Source organism: Papio anubis, chromosome 7 (assembly GCF_008728515.1).
Source record: "Papio anubis isolate 15944 chromosome 7, Panubis1.0, whole genome shotgun sequence".
NCBI classification, from domain to species: domain Eukaryota; kingdom Metazoa; phylum Chordata; class Mammalia; order Primates; family Cercopithecidae; genus Papio; species Papio anubis.
The window spans coordinates 6,078,629-6,099,124 of NC_044982.1; the positions used below are offsets into that span (position 1 = coordinate 6,078,629).

General features: G+C 45.7%; 1 protein-coding gene across 4 annotated transcripts in view; it reads right to left on the reverse strand.

Annotated features, from left to right (window-relative positions):
* Positions 1-20,496, reverse strand: part of WDR25 (WD repeat domain 25) — a 150,696-nt gene that overhangs the window by 57,112 nt on the left and 73,088 nt on the right. For all 4 annotated transcript variants that reach the window (XM_003902270.4, XM_009212257.2, XM_003902271.4 and 1 more), the window contains exon 3: positions 1,858-2,005. In XM_003902270.4, coding sequence (XP_003902319.1) covers positions 1,858-2,005 — 148 coding nt within the window. The remainder of the gene's footprint in view (positions 1-1,857; positions 2,006-20,496) is intronic.

Here is a 20,496-nt window from a genome sequence, read left to right on the forward strand (position 1 = left end):
CACTTCTGTCTTCCCCAGCAGACAGGAGCTTCTCCAGGGTAGGCACTGGGTGTTGTTCAGCTGTGTCTCCTCTATCAAGCATATCTTACGGGACATGCAGACAACAGTGTAACAGTCAGGCAGCAGGCTTTGGGGCCTGGCAGACCTGCGTGCATCCTGGCTCTGCCACTTGCTGGTTTGTGCCCCTGGCCAGCGTGTGTACAGCTGATTCTGAGGGCGCCTGTCTCAAAGGTGAGCAGGGCCTAAATGAGACGCTCTATAGAGGCTACAGAAGAATGCCCAGCACATAGTGGGTGCTCAGTAGTAAGTGCTGCCATCATCAGCCCAGTCATCACCATCAACAAGTGGCATTAAACTCCCTGAGTCTGGCCACTCTGCAAGGGATTAAGAGAATCAGCAAGACCAGGGAAGCGCTTCATGAGAAGAAACCGCCACACACATGGCACGGTGGGAAGGGCACAGGATCTGCAGTTGCACAGACATGGCTTCAAATCCCTGCTGGCTATGCACCACTGGGAGGCACTGAGCAAGCTGCTTCGCCCTCTAAGCCTCAGTTTCCTCTCCTTTAAAATGGAAATAATCACTGCCGACAGCTGCAGTGAAGATTAGACATGCTGTGTGCAAAGCCTATAGCACCTGGCAGGGGCCCTGTGACCATCAGTATTGTCCTCTCCCCTACTGAGCATGCAAGGAGCTGCACGGCCGCCCACATGCAAGGTGGAAACAAACCACCCTCTCCATTTTCCCTCTGCGTCTCCTCGGGGCTGCTGGGCATGAGCAGCAGGGGTTGGACCAGCAAGTTATCATCTCCGTCTTGCCAGACCCTGGGAGAGGCAGGCCCCAGAGCCCCCACCACTGCAGGGCCAGGCAGGCAAGATGCTGGCCTGAGGGCTCAAGGGGAGCCCCAGGGACTGGTGCGAAGTCTGGACTCTCCCTGGGCTCCTGGCAGTGGAGCCCAGCAGAAACAGGACCTAGGAGGAGCTCTGGGGAGGAGGAAGTGTGGTGCTGAAAGAAGCTGGATCCTGCTTATGGAGGGGGATAAAACATTTTTAAAAAGGAAAGGAAGAAAAGAGAGAAAGAGAGCAGAGAGGGGAGGGGAGGGGAGAGTAGGGGAGGGGAGAGGGGAGGGTTGGGGAGGGGAGGGGAGGGGAAAGGAGAAAGAGAGGAAGGGAGTCAGATGGCAGAGGTGTGAATCCCAGCTCTGCCACTCCCTGGCTGTCTTCACTGTAAACCCCGGACAGGGCCCACTGGGGGCCATGGCTGCAGTGGGTGTTGACAGTGCCTGTTGCACAGGAGCGTTCAGTAAGGAAAGTTCCTTCCACTGACTTCTCTCTCCTTCTCACCCTGCTTGTCAAGAGCCCCCTCAGGATTTACCCAGCAGGAATCCATCTTGCCCAAGTGCCTTTTCAGTGTGGGCATTAAAGCAGAACTCGTTTGAAGACTTTCCTTATGAGCTGGAATCATTTCTCACAGCCTTTCAACGATAATGAATTGACAGGAATTCTAACCTGATTCCAACCAAAGGACACAGTGATAAAGTTAAATCTATTTCAGCACAAATTGCATGTCAGAAGTAGATTAAAAACCCACCTCTTTATCCAGCCCCATGGCTTGGGGCTCAGACAACCTTGGGGCTCTGTCCTCTGTGTTGGCTGGCAGAGGCCCACCCTCTGTGGGGAGTCGCAGTTCCAATGGGCAAGCAGTCTGGAAGCCCTCTCACTGAGCACAAGCCCACCCTGAGGCCCCTCTCCCTCTGCCACACAACCGTATACAGCTTGTGGCTGCATGCCCACCAGAGAATCTTCCCCAGGGAGAGAGCTACCAGCTCACCTCAGGGTGGTGATACAAGAAACGCACCTGTTTCAAGGTCTGTTAGGTGCAGGGCGAAGTCAAAGCCACCGCTGAGGATGCGCCGGCCACAGGGAGCCCAGCGGGCAGCCCGCACTGCCTCTGTGTGCAGGGAGTATGTCTGCAGGCAGTGCCCGGAGTCCACGGCGTTCCATACCTGCAGGCAAACACAGACGGCACCAGGCGTCACAACAAGGGTCTGATCTACAGGACTCAGCTCCACCCCTCTGTAGAAAGAAAAAGGTCTCGGTGGAATTAGATTCCCATTATTTTACCATCAAATCTATATCTAGATGTTAAACTTTTCATTGCAGAAATGTAAAGGCTTGGGATTGGTAAGTTGGGAGGATCATTTCCCCACATTTTTTCTGGGGTTAAGAAAACAGCATTCTGGACGGGTACGGCAGCTCACACCTGTAGTCCCAGCACTTTGAGAGGCAAAGGTGGGCAGACTGCTTGAGCTCAAGAGTTCGAGACCAGCCCAGGCAACATGGTGAAACCCTGTCTCTACAAAAAATTAGTTGGGCGTAGTGGCACATGCCTATAGTCCCAACTACTCAGGAGGCTGACGCAGGAGAACTGCTTGAGCCCAGGAGGCAGAGGTTGCAGTGAACCATGATTGCACCACTGCACTCCAACCTGGGTGACACAGTGAGACTCTCTCAAAAGGAAAGAAAAAAAGAAAATAGCATTCCTGTGTCTGCCGGTCACCTACCCAGCCCTTCCCACCTGCTTCATCCCTGCGGCCAGGAGGGAGTCCTGGGCCCTCAGCATTCACAGCCCTATCCCAGTTTCACCTGCATCCCTGGCATCTTATCCTGGGCTCCCCTGCATCCCCAGCGTCTTATCCCAGGCTCACCTGCATCCCTGGCATCTTATCAGGCTCACCTGCATCCCTGGCATCTGTCCTGCCACGGACACTGCCCAAGGCCAGGCTATTTTCATGGTTCTGCTGTAAGACTGAGATCCAAAAAGGAACCTGCCACACTCGTATTTACAACCAGTCAAAGTACAAATATCTGCCATAGGGGCAGCTGTCCTTTTGTTGGGGGAGAGAAGGTGCTGTCTCTCCTTCCCACCCTGGCCTTCCATGAGGATATGAGGTTATGAGGCTCGTGGGAGAAAACCCTGTTACACTCAATGACTTCTGAAAAATTACCTAAGATATCACGTATAAAACTGCATGTTCCCAGAGCCAGGGCCACACCATGTGAGAGCCCCTGAGCTTAGCTTTCCACCAGCTCTCCCAGCAAATGCCGCCAATCACACCGTGCAGCCCAGGGGAACAGCCACAGAATTCGGAATATGTCAGGGTAGGCCCAGGGCCTGACACACAGAGGTACTCAGCAGTGCTAGTCCCCTACCTTCTTGTCACTGCAGGATGAGGGCAATGCTCTCACCTACCACCCAGGTAGCTCAGAGGCTGAACCCGAGCAGAGGAGCACTTGCAGCCAGCACGTGGGAGTCAGAACTAAGTGCCTCCCACCTGATACGGATGCTGGCAGGCCTTGGGCCTTGGCTGAGTGGCTTTGCCTCTCTGGGCCTCAGTCCCCCTCTCCCTGAAGTGGGGATAAGAAGGGCGTCACCCCAAGGGCAGTGGTAAAGGCTGAGGAGGTAATGGCTACACAGCACATGGCATAATGGCTGGCACATGGCTGAACGTGGATTCCAGACCTGTTCCATTAGGAAAACGAAGCTTCATTTTCTTTAATAAGAGAAAAACCCAAACAAAGTACACCCATGCACTTCTACAAACCTGATCCCAGGGATAACCTTCTCATTAAAAATGAGAAAATTCAACCTGCCAAGTCCTGAATGTTCTCAGAATGCAAAGGATCAGAGCTCTGAAACCTTGTTTCCTGGGATTATGTAAATGCCTACACTTAAGAAAACAAAAGGTCAAGAGTAGCCTTCAAAAAATGTGAAGAGAGCTCAGTTTCTTTCTTCCTCACTAAGGGTCAATAGCTGGGGTCTCAAACTGAAAAAATCAAGAAACAGCAGTATTTACATTTAGAAACACGACACAGCCAGAAGACTTCAAAGTGGAGTGAGAATTCATGGGAGAGAGATGGGGCACAGGGAACTGCTGCCTTCCAAAACTATGTACGAATATGAGTTTAATTTTATTTAAATAGTAAAATAAGCTAGATCTACAGGGTTCACATGGTTAAACAGTAAAAAGTTAATATTAAATACGTAAGTCAAGCTGCATATATGAAGTACAATGCCATTTAAGTTTTTACATGAAACACCACCTCGTACCCATTAGGATGGCTGCTATCAAAAAACAGAAAACAAGCATTGACAAGGATGTGGAAAAGCTGGAACCCTTGTCCACTGCTGTTGGGCATGTCAAATGGTGCAGCCACTGTGAAAAACAGCATGATGGTTCCTCAAAAAATTAAATGCAGAATTACGACATGATCCAGTCATTCCACTTCTGGGTAAATGCCCACAAAGCTGAAACCAGGGTCTCAAAAAGATACTGTACATCCATGTTCATAGCAGCATTATTAATAGCAGCCAAAAGAGGGGAGCAATCCAAGTGTCTATGGACAGATGAATGAATTGTAAAAGTGTGTTCTATCCATACAGTGGAAGAGTATTCAGCCTTAGAATGGAAAGAAGCCTTGGCACTTGCTACAACATGGATGAAACTTGAAGAAATTATGCTAAGTAAAATCAGCCAGACACATAAGGACAAATACTATATAACTGCACTTATATGACGTAGCCAGAATAGTCAAAATCATAGAGATAGATAGAAAGTAGAATGGTGGTGGCCAGGGCTGGGGGAGGGGGAATGGGGAGTTGTTTAATGGGGACAGAGTTTCAGTTTTCCAAGATAAAGAGTTCTGTGGACAGATGGGATGCAGGCTGCATAACACTGTGAATGTGCTTAATGCCATTGACCTGCATGCTCAATAAGGGTGAAGATGGTCAATTTTATGCTGTGTATTCTGCCACAGTTTTTAAAAATACATGTACAAAAAAAAAAACCAGATCTCATTTATTTGTGAATTTGTAGCCAGGCTATAAAAACATGCATGAGGAGGGCCATCACTCCTGGGAAGGGAGGGAGAGGGGCAAGGCTAGAGGAAAAACTATGAATAAAGAGTCTTAAAGAGTGGAGTATGGATAGATAAGGTGGATGGAGGATGGAGGGGATGGATGGATGGAATGGAAGGAGGATGGGGGAGGAGATGGGGTGGAAAGAGATGGATATGATGGATAAGATGGGAGGATGGAAGGGGATGGATGGGGATGGATGAAGGAAGATAATGACGGGGCATGATGCAATGACGCAAGTGGACGGGGCAGGAGACGGGCAGGGGAAGGAGATGAAGGAATGGGGTGGATGGATGGATGGAGGATGGGAGGGGTGGATGGACAAGGAAGGGAAGGGATGGATGGAATGGAGGATGGAGGAAGATGGAAGGAGGTGGACAATGGATGGAATGGGGAGGTGGATGGACAAGGAAGCTGGCAACATGACGGGCAGATGTGATGCGAGACGCAAGCAGGAGACGAGACGGCGGAGGCGACGAGACGGGGCAGGACGAAACCGGCAGATGAGGACGGGGAGGATGACGGGGCCATGACCACGGGCCGGATGAGACGATAAGTATGACGATGAGATGGAGATGGGCAGCAGATGAATGACGGGGCAGGGATGCTAGATGCACACGACGTGCGGAGACGAGACTTACAAGAGGATGAGACGGGGAGGAAACAGAGCACGCGGAGGAGGAGATGGGCAGAGACGAGATGGGATGGACGGGATGGGATGAGGGACAGCACGAGATGGGATGAGGATGAAGAGGGAGGATGGAATGAGATGGGGACGGGGAGGAGATGGGAGGATGGGAAGGAAGAGGGGGAGGGTAGTTGAGATAAGGAGGGAGATGAGATGGGGTAGGAGAGAACAGATGGGTAATGGGAGATGAAACAGGGAGATGAGAGGATGGAATGGAGAGCAGACAGGGGGAAGGATGGAGGAGGATGGAGGGAAGGAGGAGATGGAGGGAGATAGGGGAAGAGATAGGGAGGATGGATGGAGGAGGATGGAGGGAGGATGAGGTGGAGGGAGATGGATAGATGGAGGGAGATGGGGGGATGGATGGGGAGGGGAGGGAGGATGGGAGGGGAGGGAGGATGGAGGGAGAGGAGGATGGAGGGGGGGATGGAATGCACAGGATGGGGTGGAGGGATGGAAATGGAAGAAAAATAGCCCAACAAACTCATTCACTGAGGACCATGAATAAGGCATTGTGCAACAGGAAGCAAATAAGACAAAAATCTCTGCCTTCAAAGAGTTTATATTCTAGTGAGGGAGACAGACACTAAACAAATAAAAATCCATAGTCCTTACGGCAGTGGTGAAGACTGATGTATTAAAAAGTAATCAGGAAAGGGCTCTATAAGGCTAAGGAAAGGCGCTGAAAAGGCGGCCACGGAGGACCTCTCTGAAGAGGTGACTTTGGAGGAAGTCCTGAAGGGGTGAGAAAGTCAGCTATGCAGAAATTGAGAGAAGAAGCTTCCAGGCAGGGATAGGAGTATGCCTGGCATGGCCAAGCAACAGCAAGAAGGGCTACTGCAGCTAGAGAAGTGAAGAAGGCTCGGGATTGGCAGGGAGGTGGTAAGAAAGGGACGAAGTCGGAAAACCACAATCCGTTGGCGCATCCCAGGGTTCTGCAGGTGGAATGGAAGGGAATGAGGGCCAGTTCCACTCCAATAGGACCACTCCAGCTGCCATGCAGGGAGGAGAATGAAGGGCAAGGGAGATGAAGGAAGACGATCAGGAGGCTTCTGCAAGAATCCAGGGAGAGAGGAAATGGTTGGGACCAGTGGGAGGCAATAGAGAAGTTGCCTGCCTTGGAGGGTAGAACCAACAGGATTTCCCTGGACTGGAAGTACGATATGAGGACAAGGGAAAAGCCCAGGGCATATTCGAAGTTCCTGGACCGAGCACTGAAAGGGGTGGAGTTGCAGGGATGGGTCAGTCTGCAGAAGGGGTAAGTTTGAGGGAAGGAGCACCTGGAGCTCAGTTTTGAATGACAGAGAGCAGACAGTATAAAGACTCATCCCATACCAGTGTGATGTTCAAAAGAGAGGTCCAGGGCAGAGGCTGAGCTGTGGATGCCATTGTGGAAATCGTGCTGCAGCCATGAGCAGGATGAGCTCTCCCAGGGAGCAATGCAGACAGGACAGAGAGGAGTCCCACATTTCAACCCTAGACCTCCAAAGTTCACAGGCTGGGAGCCAGGGGAGGAGAAGGAGAAACCAGAAAGGAGTCTAAGAAGAGGCCAGTGAAGTGGAAGGAAAAAAAAAAAAACCCAGAAGAGGAGAGTCCTGGAAGGCTAGAGAAGAGAGTGTTTTGACAAAGAGACCGGTCACCATGTCAAATGCTGACGGGTGGGTCCGCTGAGAACTGAGAACAGACACCTGGGGATTTGACAATCTCAGTGGCAGGTGTATGGGTATCTTACCTTCTAGACTTTCGAGTATGTTTAAAACACTTCATATTTAAAATAAAAAGTTAAATTAACAAGAGGGAGAGGAGGCAGAGAAGAAGAAAAAAGGAAGGGAGAGAAGAAGTGATGGAGGAAGTGGGGAGAGGAAAGAAAAAAACACAGGATGGGAAATGGAGGGGAAGGAGAAGAGAAGGGAAAAAGGAAGGAAGGAGCAAGGGGAGAGGAAGGAGTGAGAGGAGAAGAGAAGGGAAAAAGGAAGGAGCAGGGGGGAGAGGAAGGGGGAGAGGAGAAGAGAAGGGAAAAAGGAAGGAGCAGCGGGCAGAGGAGAAGAGAAGGGAGAGGAGGAGAGGATGGAGAGGAGGAGAGGAGGGAGCAGGGAGAAAGAACATGGAAGTCATGCAAGAAAGAAGAAATTACAAAAAACTTGAACTCTATGACATCCAAGGCCAAAAGCAGCAAACGGGAATGTTTGAATTCTTGTCCAGGGGAACTCCCGAATCAGCCACGGAAACATGTAAGGAAGATCCATCAATCTGTAAATCGTCTGACAAGTTCCCCCTGAAGTGAAAAATGCACACTTGGCTCTCCTAGTAGATGCACAGACAATGATAGCATCTGAATCAATGCAGACCAGTCAGCTACCTCTCAAAGCTACCCAGGGTGAAGGAGGGAAGAATCTTTGCCAGTCGGTCTCCTTAATTGAATTTAATGTTCACTGTCAGGTTTTAAAGATTAATTCCCCAACATTGAAGCAGACTGAAGTGCGGGCCTTTTTTCAATTAAGTAATTAGAGATCCCAAACTGCCTTCACAGAATTAAGGAGTTAAATCTTCTGTCAAATGTTCCAAGATGATTTCATGTATTAACTAGAGACGTTCTTTGTGTCCGACAAAAGTAACAGATTTGAAAAGAACATGACAAGTAAAATATGGTGCAGTCACTTGTTGGTGCCGTATTTACCACGGTTTCTGTGTCCTTGTTACCAAGACATGGCCCTACCAAGAGTTCCTCACAGTCTCCAAAGACTGAACAAGTATTGATCTAGCCACAGGTCATGTCCTTCCTGCCTGCCAGCCTTTTGTTTTTGGTTATAAAAAATACAGTCTTCTTGTAAATTATTCAAACTATACAGAAGTGCAAAAACAAAATCCCATAGGAAACAGCTACAGGATTGTTGTTTCTCTGATTTCATTGGAAATATGTGTGCTCTGCCAAAAAAAAAAAAAAACAGAAAAATACAACAAAAATAAGAGTCATCCATAACCCCATCACCTAGCCGTCAAAATTCTGGGTGAACCTTTGCCTCCCATGTGGCCCTATCCTACTCACTCTTATCTCAGAGACCCTCCTAGTCAGGCCTGGCTCCTGGCCTCATCCCACCTCTTGACAGTCCCTGTTGCCCCAGAAAATAATTGTAGAGACCATTCTCAAACTCACACAGCTCAGCACAAGCCTGTGCAACCAGTGCCTAACCCTTTACCAAACGGATGGGATCAGTCCATTTGCCAAATCTTTGAGAATCCTCCATGATGTTTGTGTTCTACAGCTGGAATTGCATTGATTCTAAAACATTTGGGAAAACACCTTAATAATATTGAGTCTCCCAATCCATGAACAGATGTCTCTCTCCATTTATTTAGGTCTTCTTTAATTTCCCTAAGCAACAGTTTGTGGTTTTTTAAGTGAAAGGATCTTGAATGTCTTTTGTCAAATTTATCTCTAATTATTTCATAGTGTGACACTATCATAAATGTTATTAACTTTTATTTTCAGATTGTTCATTTCTCGTATGTAGAAATACAATTAATTTTGTATATTGACCTTGGATTCTGCAACCTTCCTAAACTCACTTTTTAGTACTAGAAGCTTTTTAAAATAGATACAGTGGAATTTTCTTTTCTTTTCTTTCCGAGTCAGGGTCTCGCTCTGTTACCCAGGCTGGAGTGAAGTGGTACGATCATAGCTCACTGTAAAACTTTGAACTCCTGGGCTCAAGCAATCCTCCCACCTCAGCCTTCCGAGGATCTGGGGCTGCAGACACACGTCACCCAGCTAATTGTTTTTATTTTTATTTTTGTACAGCTGGGGTCTCACTATGTTGCCCAAGCTGGTCTCAAACTCCTGGCCTCAAATGATCCTCCTGCCACAGCTTCCCAAAGGCTGGATTACAGCATGAGCCACTGTGCACAGCCTGGAAGTGTATACAGATAATCATGTTATCTGCACATAAAGGCAGTTTTACTTCCTCCTTTCCAATCTGGATCCTTTTCTTATCTTGTCTTATCACACTGGCAATCTCCAGCAGAATGCTAAATAACTACGGGGAGAGTGACACCCTTGCCTATTCATGATCTCACTGGGAAAGTGGTCAGTCTTACACTGTTATAAACGACACTAGAGCTAATGTTTTTGTTGGTACCCCTTATCAGTTCAAAGGAGTTCTCTTCTATTTCTAGTTTGCTAAAAGTTGTTTTTTTTTAATCATTAATGAATGTTGGATATTGTCAAAAGCTCTTTTGGCATCTATTGAGATGTTCATATGGTTTTTCTTTCATAATTAATCATTAATATTATAGTTCAATCATTAATGCTGAGTTACATTGATTTGCAAATGTTAAGGCAAGCTTACATTCCCGGAACAAATACTACTTGGTCATGATACGCATATATATAGTTGGATTGATTTGCTAAAATTTTATTTAAAAATTTTGTATCTATGTTCATGAGAGATATTGGTCTCTTGCTTCCTTCTCTTATGATGTCCTTTTCTTGGTTTGATACCAGGGTAATAATGACCTCATAGAACGAGTTGGGAAGTGTCCCCCTTCTTTGCTATTCTGGAAGAGTGTGTGTGTGTGTGTGTGTGTGTGTGTATATATATCCATTTCCCAGGGCTGCCATAACTAGAGTACCATAAACTGAGTGGCTTAAACAACAGAATTTTGTTGTCTCACAGTTCCAGAAGCTAGAAGTCTGAAATCAAGCTGTTGGCAGGGTTGGTGCCTTCCGAGGGCTCTGAAGGAAGGATCTGTTCCAGACCTCTCTCCTTGACTTGTAGATGGCTGTCTCTGTATTCACATAGCGTTCTCCCTTATAGAAAGGGGAGATTCAGAGATAGACATTCATAGAGAGAGATATTGGATAGGATGCACCCTAATGACCTCATTTTGACTTGATTACCTCGGTCATGACCCCATCTCCAAATAAAGCTACATTTTGAGGCACTGCGGGTTAAGATTTCAAAATATAAATTTGCAGTTGGGGGTAGGTACAATTCATCCCATAACAAATTGGTATAATTCTTCTTTAAGTGGTAGAGTTCACTAGCGAGTTTTCAACTGGAGTTTTCTTTGTGGGAAGGTTTTTAATCATGAATTCAATTTTTTAAATAAATATGAGGCTTTGGGGGTTATCTATTTATTCTTGAATGAGCTTTTATTGTTTGGGTCTTTCAAGGAATTTTTCCATATCATCTAAGTTGTAGAATTCATTGGCATAAAGGCATTGGCATAAAGGTGATCATAACATTACCTTAGTGTCTTTTAAATGTCTGCAGTATCTATAATTAGGTCACTTCTCTCGTTCCTGATATTAGTAATTTGTAATTTTTCTCTGTTATTTCCCATGAGTCAAGCTAAATATACCTTTCATTGGTCTCAAAGAACCAACTTTTTGTTTCACTGATTTTCCTCTACTATTTTTCTATTTACCATTTCAGTTATTTCTGCTCTTATTTTTATTTGCTTATTTGGGTTGAATTTGCTTTCCTTTTTCTGGTGTCTTAAGGTAGAAGCTGAGATCACAGATTTGAAAATTTCTTCCCAACTAATATAGACATTTAATGCTATAAATTACTATCTGAGCACTCTTCTAGTAACATTGCACAAATTTTTTATATGTGTTTTCATTTGCATTCCATTCCAAATACTTTCTAACAACTCTATCTGTTTCTTCATTGACCCATGGGCTATTTAGAAGTGTGTTAGTCTCCAAATATTTAGAAATTCTTTAGATATTTTTGTTACTGATTTTTAATTTAATCCCATAGTAGTCAGAGGATATACTTTGAATGATTCCAATCTTTTTAGATATACTGAGACTTGTTTTATATGGTCTTTCTTAGTGGACATTCCATGGGCAATTGAAAAGAACGTATATTCTGCTGTTGTTACATGGAATGTTCCATAAACGTCAATTAAGCCAAGCTGGGTGACAGTGTTGTTCAAGTCTTGTAAATCTTAACTGACTTTCTGTCTACTTGATCTATTGATTAGTGAGAGTGGGGTGTTGAAATCTCCAACTATAATTGTGGATTTTACTATTTCTCCATTCAGCTTCTGTCAGTATTGCTTCATGTATTTTAGAGCTCTCTTATTATTATGTAAATATTTATGCACCTAATGTTTATGCAGCTGACATTACACACCTAATGTTATGTCCTTTAATGAACTGACCCCCTTGTTGTTATGAGTCTCTTTATCCTGGTACTATTCTTTGCTCTGAAATCTGCTTTGTCTATGTTAGCTCCAGCTTTCTTTTATTACTATTAGTATGATATATCTTTTTCTATCCCTTTACATTTAATCTTTTTGTGTCTTTATATTTAAAGTGGGTTTCTCATAGGCACTGAGTCTTGACTTTTTATCCAACCTAACAATCTTTGTCTTTCAAATGGGGTGGGTAGAACATTTCATCCATAACTGATATGGTTTGGGTTTAAATCTTGCTATTTGTTTTTATTCCATCTGTTCTTTGTTCTCTCTTTCCTAATTTTTTTGCCTTCTTTTGCATTGAATATCTTTTGTTATTTTATCTCCCATTGTTAGACTTATAACCATAAATCTTCGTTTTGTTTTATTACTAGTTGCTTGAAGGTTTACAGCGTACATCCTTAGCTTATCACAGACTACTTGCAAGCAATATTATCGCTTTCCCTATAATATAAGAACTATAACAATAATATACACAATCTCCTCTGTCCTAGCCTTTGTGCTATTGTTACAGTGTATTTTACATCTACATATGTTATAAACGGCACAATACATTATTATGTTTTTACTCTAAACAGTCAATCATCATTGAAAGTGATTTTTAAATAAGAACAAAAAACATCTTACATTTTCCCACACATTTACCATTTCTAGTGCTCATTATTCCTCTCTGCAAATGTAGATTTCTCTCTGGCATCATTTTCCTTCCATGTCAAGGACTCCCTTTATTAACATTTCTTATAGTGCAAGTTTGCTGATGGCAAATCACTTCAGTTTTAAAATGCCTGAAAAAGTAATCTGCCTTTCTTTTTTAAAAGATATTTCACTTGATATTAAATTTGGGGTTGATAGTGGTTTTGGTTTTGGCTTTTCTTTTCAGTGCTTTCAAATGGTGTTCCACTGTCTTCTGGCAGTATTTCCAATGAGAAGTTTGGGTCACTCTTATCTTTGCTCCTCTGTATGTAATGTGCCTTGTTCCCCCCTCTGGTTACTTTTAAGGTTTTTTTTTCCCCTTTAACAGTAGTTATAAGAAATTTCAGGCCAAGTGCGGTAGCTCACACCTATAATCCCAGCACTTTGGGAGGCCGAGGTGGGTGTATCACTTGAGGTCAGGGGTTCGAGACCAGCCTGGCCTATATGGTGAAACCCCGTCTCTACTAAAACTACAAAAATTAGCTGGGCATGGTGACAGGCGCCTGTAATCCCAGCTACTTGGGGGCTTAGGCAGAAGATTCGCTTGAACCTGGGAGGCGGAGGTTGCAGTGACCCAAGTGTGGTTTTCTTTGTATTTGTCCTGTTTGCAATTTGCATGGTTGGAATTGTTTTTCTTTTAAAAAAGAAACTCGCCAAATTTGGGGCATTTCCTGATATTATTTGTCCAAAATATTTTTCTTTCCCATTCTCTCCCTCTTCTCCTCTGGAACTCGATTATTTATATAATAGATTTTCTGATATTGTCCACAGTTCTCTGAGTATCTGTCCTTCTTCTCCTCCATCATTTTTCTCTGTTTTAAGGTTGAATACTTTTTATTGATCTATCTCTAAGTTCACTGGCTTCGTCAGCTCCCTCTGTTATGGAATCTAAATGGTGAATTATTAATTTCAGATACGTATTTGTCAGTTCTAGAATTTAACACTTGTTTTTCTTGTAGCTTCTATTTCTCTACTGAGATTCCCCATTGTTTTATTTATTTATTTATTTTTTTTTTTATTTTTTTTATTTTTATTTTTTTTTTTTGAGACGGAGTCTCGCTCTGTCACCCAGGCTGGAGTGCAGTGGCCGGATCTCAGCTCACTGCAAGCTCCGCCTCCCGGGTTTACGCCATTCTCCTGCCTCAGCCTCCCGAGTAGCTGGGACTACAGGCGCCCGCCACCTCGCCCGGCTAAGTTTTTGTATTTTTAGTAGAGACGGGGTTTCACTGTGTTAGCCAGGATGGTCTCGATCTCCTGACCTCGTGATCCGCCCGTCTCGGCCTCCCAAAGTGCTGGGATTACAGGCGTGAGCCACCGCGCCCGGCCTCCCCATTGTTTTAGTTGTTGTGAGGGTATTTTCCTTTGTACCCTTCAGCACATCTATAATAACTGTTTTAAAATACTTGTCTGCTAATTTCAATATTGGGATCATCTTGGCGATAAGCTCCTTTGATGGTCTTTCTCTTGAATATAGGCCCCCTTTTCCTGTTTCTTGCTTTATCTAGGCATTTTGGATGGAATACTGAACATCACAAAATGTATGTTATCTCTAAATTTTTTTATGCTCCTCTGAAGAATATTGATTTAAAAAAAAAAAAAAAACAGGCAGCTAACCTGGCTCTACTCAAATTTCAAACTCTGTTTCCCCTGCAGTGTGCAGCAACAGAAATTTCTATTCAGTTCTCTTCGCCTTTGTTGAGCTGCTTAGAGTCTGCATTCAGAGATTTGGGTAGAGTTTATAGACACTTTCCAGCTTCTGTGGTTACCCCAAACTCTGTCCTCTGGCTCTTTGAGCCAGTAACACTACAGGTTTTCTATACAAATTTTTAGCAGCCTATCTGGCACAGACTGGAGCCTATGCTTAGACAAAACAAACAGACAAAAACATAAAAGTCAGAAACTCATCCAGTACCATTTCCTTCTTCGGAGGGTAGACTTCTGTCCAGTCTCTGCCTGCTTTTTATTTTGCTCTTGAATACCTTCAGGTAGTTTTGTTGTTGTTGTTGTTGTACAGTTTATAGTTGTTAGCTGTGGGAGGGTTAGTCTGCCGGAACTACTGCTTCATTACTGGAAGCCAAACCTAATTTTCAATTTTAAGCATCTGTTTTGCAGTAATTATAAAATAATACTTCACCCCACCTCCTCATCTCCACCCTCACACCTGCCATACACGTACTCCATTACCCCATTACTTCAGTCAGAATCTTCCCCACACCCAGCCTTCTGGCAGGAATGTTTAGGAGAGTGAGGGGATCAGAGTATTTGTTCTGTGGGTGAGCCACTGAACACCACCACCACCAGCTTCACAAAAATTTGCAGAGAACCTGGGAACACTTCAGGGTTTCTAGGATACATGGTATGGGAGTTTGAGCCAATTTCATTTGCATCTCCAAGGGCAGGGTACCCAAGCTGATATCTGGGTTACAAGGGGCTCAAATTTGCAGAAATAGCAAGAACAAAAGCAGTATTTTCATTTTACACCATCTTCCTAAGTGCTTCCTAAAGTGTTTTCTACACCAAATGATGCAAGGTCTCTCAAAGTAAAGGTTGAGGAGAAACTCGATCAGAATCTGTAAGTACATGAACATTCATTATACAGAGAATTCCAAGAAATTATTCTCTCTATTCAATAAGGTCAGAACAAAAGGAAAGAATTTTAAATGTCAACAGAAGATGTAAAAGGGCAAAGAAGAGTTTTCTTAAAGCAAAAAGGATTAAGAGCAAGACATATCACAGAGGGAGCTGAAGAGAGTGTGGAGAGCTGGAGGCAGGGGCTTCTGGGGGCCATCAGCTACATCTGCCTCACAGAGTGGGAAGATCCCTCCACAGCCTGCCCGGCCCCCCAGCAGGTGCAGAGCCTGTCCAATGGTGGGAGTACAATGGTCTCAGGAGGAGCCAGTGCACCTTCTGAAAGCATCATAATCTGGGACTTCATATCCGGGACATTTGAAAGCATCATAACCCAGGGCATTATTCTAGGACCGCCTCCAGGTAACAATAATCATGTATTGAGCATGTTACTACATGCCACACATGCTTTTCAGCACTTTACAATTGAGTTAGTTGAGTGAACTGAGTTAACTGAATTAACTCAATCCTCACCACAGCCCTACAAAGTCTAAAATTAGGTCCGTTTTACAGATGAGGAAACTGAAGCATCGAGAGGTTGCCTGTCCCAGGCCATACTGTGAGAGGTGGGGCAGGCACTTGGACCAAGGTACTCTGGCTCGAGAGTCTGCAGGCTCCAGCACCACTAACGCTCTTCTACCTCCCACCTGCAATACCCCTCAAGGTCCAACCCACTGCCCTAATCCTGTGCTCCGGAGAAATACAACTCAAAGCCAGACTAACCCCTCTTCCTACTGCCAGCCTTTAGGTTGTCTCATGGTGAGTTCCCCACTGAATCCCTGTCTCCTAGTTTGATTGTCTAAAGTGCTGAGGTCCTCTTTTATGCCCTTCCCCATCACTCGTCAGCTCTGTCAACCCAGCCACTTCCCCGCGCTTCTGTGGCTCCATCCTCTGAGCACCGTCCTCTCTCCCCAGCACCACTGCAACAGCCTTAAAACCGATGTCTGAAGTTTCACAGGATGAAAGCGTTATGGAGAGGATGGTAGTGATGGCCACACATAGATACACTATGAATGTATCTAATACCACTCAACTGTATGCTGAAAATGTAAGATGGTACATTTTATGTGTATTTTACCACAGTAAAAACGTTTTTGAAAAAAATAAAAAACTAATTAGCCGGGCATGGTGGCGGGTGCCTGTAGTCCCAGCTACTCGGGAGGCTGAGGCAGGAGAATGGCGTGAACCCAGGAGGCAGAGCTTGCAGTGAGCCAAGATTGCACCACTGCACTCCAGCCTGGGCGACAGAGAGAGAACTCCATCTCAAAAAAAAAAAAATACAAAGGAAAAAACAAAAAACTGGTATCTCAGCTTCCACTCTTGCCCTACAATCTACTGCCACACAGCAGCCAGACTAGACCTCTGCATCAGAGTCGAGTTATAGTCCCCCACCCCACAAACTCTCCAGTGGCTTCCCATCACACCTGGAATAAATCCTGTGTCACCTGGCCTAACTCCACTCTAGCAGCACTGGCCTCCTGGCCTGTCACACTCCAGCACCTTCCCCCTCAGCGCCTGGGCACCTGCTACTTCTCTGTCCAGGTGCTCTTCTCTACCCAGCCGCTGGGCTCACTCAAGTCTCTACTCAGAGAGATGTTCCCTGAACCACATGATCTAAACATTGCTCTCATCACTCCCCTTCATCTTAGCTGGCTCTACTTTTCTTCAAAGCATTATGTTACTGCCTAACATATTTATTTATTTGCTTGTTTGTTGTTTCTTTATTTCTCCCACTAAAATGTAAGTTCCATGGGGTAAAGACACTATCTCTTCATTATCTGTTTTATTTGCTTCTATATCCCCCAGTGTCTTGAACAGAGTCTGGCATATACTAGAAGCCCAATGTCTCTTGAGTGAGTGATGGCATTGATGGAATAAATGGATGGACGGATGGATGGAGGGATGGATAGAGGGATAGATGGATGGATGGATGGAATGGATGGATACATGAATGAATGGAATGGAATGGAATGGAATGGAATGGAATGGAATGGAATAGAATGGAATGGAATGGAATGGATGAATGAATGAATGAATGAATGACATGGAGGGATGGGTTATGAATGGATGATGGATGGATAGATGGATGGATGGATGAATGGAATGAAATGGATAGATAAATGAATGGGATGGAGGGATGGGTGATGAATGGAGGATGGATGGTTAGATGGATGATGGATAGACAGAAGGATAGATGGACAAACACGTGGACAAAAGAATGGCTATCCTAGCTTTGGGTCATCTGCAGATTGGAAAGCAGACCTCCCTTCTGTAACATTACCCAATTTATTTATTATTAAGCTGTGGAAAAGAATGCTAAGTACAGTACCCTTTAGTCATGAGAGACCTCCTCTATTCTGAGAGTAAATAATTAATTCTCAGAGTTGAGTGCTCTTGTTCAACAAGCCATAGGTCATTCAGTTGGACTGTACGACCTGGTAGGTACCTCTTTATCTCTCTCACCTACTCAGGAACAGTCTGAACCTCTCTGGCACCACAAGGACCTTAGGCTGCTTCCTGCTCTTCTATAAAACAAGGATGTGATGCAATCACCAAGGCTCTAAAGGCGTGACGCTCTGAATGTCAGCACCTTTCCAAATCAAGACACACTCAGCCTCTGGCCTCAATACACATAGATCCTATAAGTCTAATAGTTCATATAAGAATGAATGAGCCAGGCACAGTGGCTGATGCCTGTAATCCCACCACTTTGGGTGGCTGAGGCGGGCAGATCATTTGAACCCAGGAGTTCGAGACCAGCCTGGGGCAACATGGAGAAACCCTGTCTCTACTACGGTGGCACACAACTCTAGACCCAGCCACTTGGGAGTCTGAGGTGGGAGGATCACCTGAGCCCAGGAAGTTGAGGCTTCAGTGAGCCATGATTGTGCCACTGCACTCCGGCCTGAGTGACAAAGTGAAACCCTGTCTCAAAAAAAAAAAAAAAAAGAATGAATGTTTTGGCGAATGAATGCTGGCTCCTGACAAGCATATCTGTCTTTTAATCCTGCAAGGCCGTGAATTCTACTGCCTGCCTGGTGTTCATTTTCTCTTTCTCTAGTATAAGTGTCCCTCCCCAACTCAGTCACTATGGTACATGGTGCTTCCAAAACTATTTTTTTTCACTCTTGGAAAACGGGTTTTCCACTTGGGCACCTCTAGTCTCCCAGCTCTCTCCCATTCTCTGTAATTTCTCAGCACTCTCACGTGGATCGGCACAGCTGGAACCCCTGAGGTCTAAAGCCTGAGCTGCTTTGACTTTGTTAGGTGTTCTTTCACACCTGCCTCACCTGTAGGGACTGTGAAGTGCTTTTGGGGCTGCATGTCACATCTTCCCTCAAGCCACAGGCCTCTTTCTTCCTTGGTGTGCTTAGTCTGCACACAGTAAGAGGGGCTCTGGACTGCTCCTACTCTCTTATCCTAAGACATACTCCCTCTCTCAATAACTGGGAGGAAGAAGAGGTTGTGACCTGATTAGAATGAGTAGCAATAATGTTATACCTTTATTTTTGTGTATCACTTTCCACATTCATGTGCCCCTTACACAAACCTGCAAGGTTGCCAGGGAAACTGTCATCTCCATTTTACAGATGGGTAAAGAGAGGCTTACAGTGATTGGGTGACTCATTCACTCGCTAGGTTTGTTCAACAGATATTTACACCAGTCTGCTATCTGCCAAGAAATTTGCTCACTGCTGGAACTGCTAGAGAAGAAAATAGCTCATGAGAGTCTAGTGGAAGAGAAAGATATTAAGCACACACAAACAGCTCTTCTAACTCAGACCAGTGCTGTGAAGAACAGAACTGGCTCCAGGAGATGACAATAGCAGTTGGAACGGATTCACCTTGATTTCCACCGGGGAGGTCGGCAGGCTTCTCTGGAGGAAGGGGTGAGGTGGAGAGGGCCTGAGCAAGGCATAGTCACACAGCCTGGGGGACTGAAGGCCAGTGTGGCTGGAGCCCTGTGTGAAGGAAGAAAGCAGCAAGAGTGGGCAAAACGCAGATCACTCAGGGCTTGGCAGACACTTGCAAAAGTTTGGAATTTTTCCCTCCATGGAAAATGGATGGGTTTTTAAGCACTGGAGCAAAGTGATAAGCAGATTTTTGTTTTTAAAGAGCACACCGGCTGCTATAGGAAAGGCCAGAATAACACAAGGTGACCAGCAAAGAGGGTGTGCAGAGGGGACAGAGCAGGCCTGGGCCGCCGGACTGTGGACGCACTGAACACCCAGTTTAGAGAAGAATCACTGGGACTTGCGGGTGGATCAGAGGGGAGTGAGGCAGAAGAGAAGCAGAGGAGAAGGCAGGGTGTCGTGGCACATGGCGGAACAGCAGGAGAGAGCCCCCTTCCGATCACACCCTAGCAGAGGCAGGGAGAGCCAGAACCTGGGACGCCTCATTCCTATGACCACACGATGGTGCCATCTCTAGAAGTGAGGGCAGACGTCACCTAAGCCAGGACAAGGAGCTGCATTAAAATCACTCTGTCTGCATCATCCATGTGCGGGGACTCAGGGATGCTCTTGGCAATTACTGAGTGGGGGCTCCTGGAAGCATTATCTGATTTAGTTCTAATGGCCTCCAACTTAATTCCTTCTGAAGGCCCAGTCTGGGCAGGGTGTCCTGGCTGTCACACATAGCCATGTCCCAGGACACAGACCTCCCGAGCTCAGCTTTTCCAAAGACCCAGCTAAGACAGCCTCTCCTACCATCATGCAACAGCCAGCCGGGGCAGGGCCCCAGAATAGAGGTGACCACTCTCAGAAAGTGAGGTTGCTCGGGTCCTGCTGCCATGGCAACCGCCACAGGCCAGCACCAGGCTGTCTCTGCTCCCCAAGGAGGCCTCCTAGGGCAGCCCTGTGGACAGGCTCCAGCAGGCCCACGCCATTACCGAAGCCACAGTTCTCCCTGGCCCTCCCTGATGGGGTTGGGATGGAAGTGATTGTTTTCATCAAGATTTCTCAGTTTGCATAAAAATGAGCACTAACCCTTTGCTCCAAAAATTCCATCCAGAAGCCCAGTAAGGGGTGCTCTCCGAGCCTTCTAGCCATAAGGCCTTATCTTACCAAGCACATCCCGGGGGCTTAGGGGGGTGTAAACAGCTACAGTGGGAAAGTCAGTGGCTGAAACCAGAGGTCCCACTCACCTGCCCAGCCTCATCTCCCATCACGATCTTCCTTGCACACCACTTTCTAGCCATGTTTCCCAAACTCACTCTGTTCCTTGAACCTCCAGCCTTACATATGCCTTCTCTCTGTTTGAAGTACATTCCTCTGTCTCCAACTGGTTGGCTCCTACTCTTCTCTCCTGTCTCCCATGAGATACTCCTTCCTCCAGGAAGCCCTCCTGACTCCTGTAAGCCA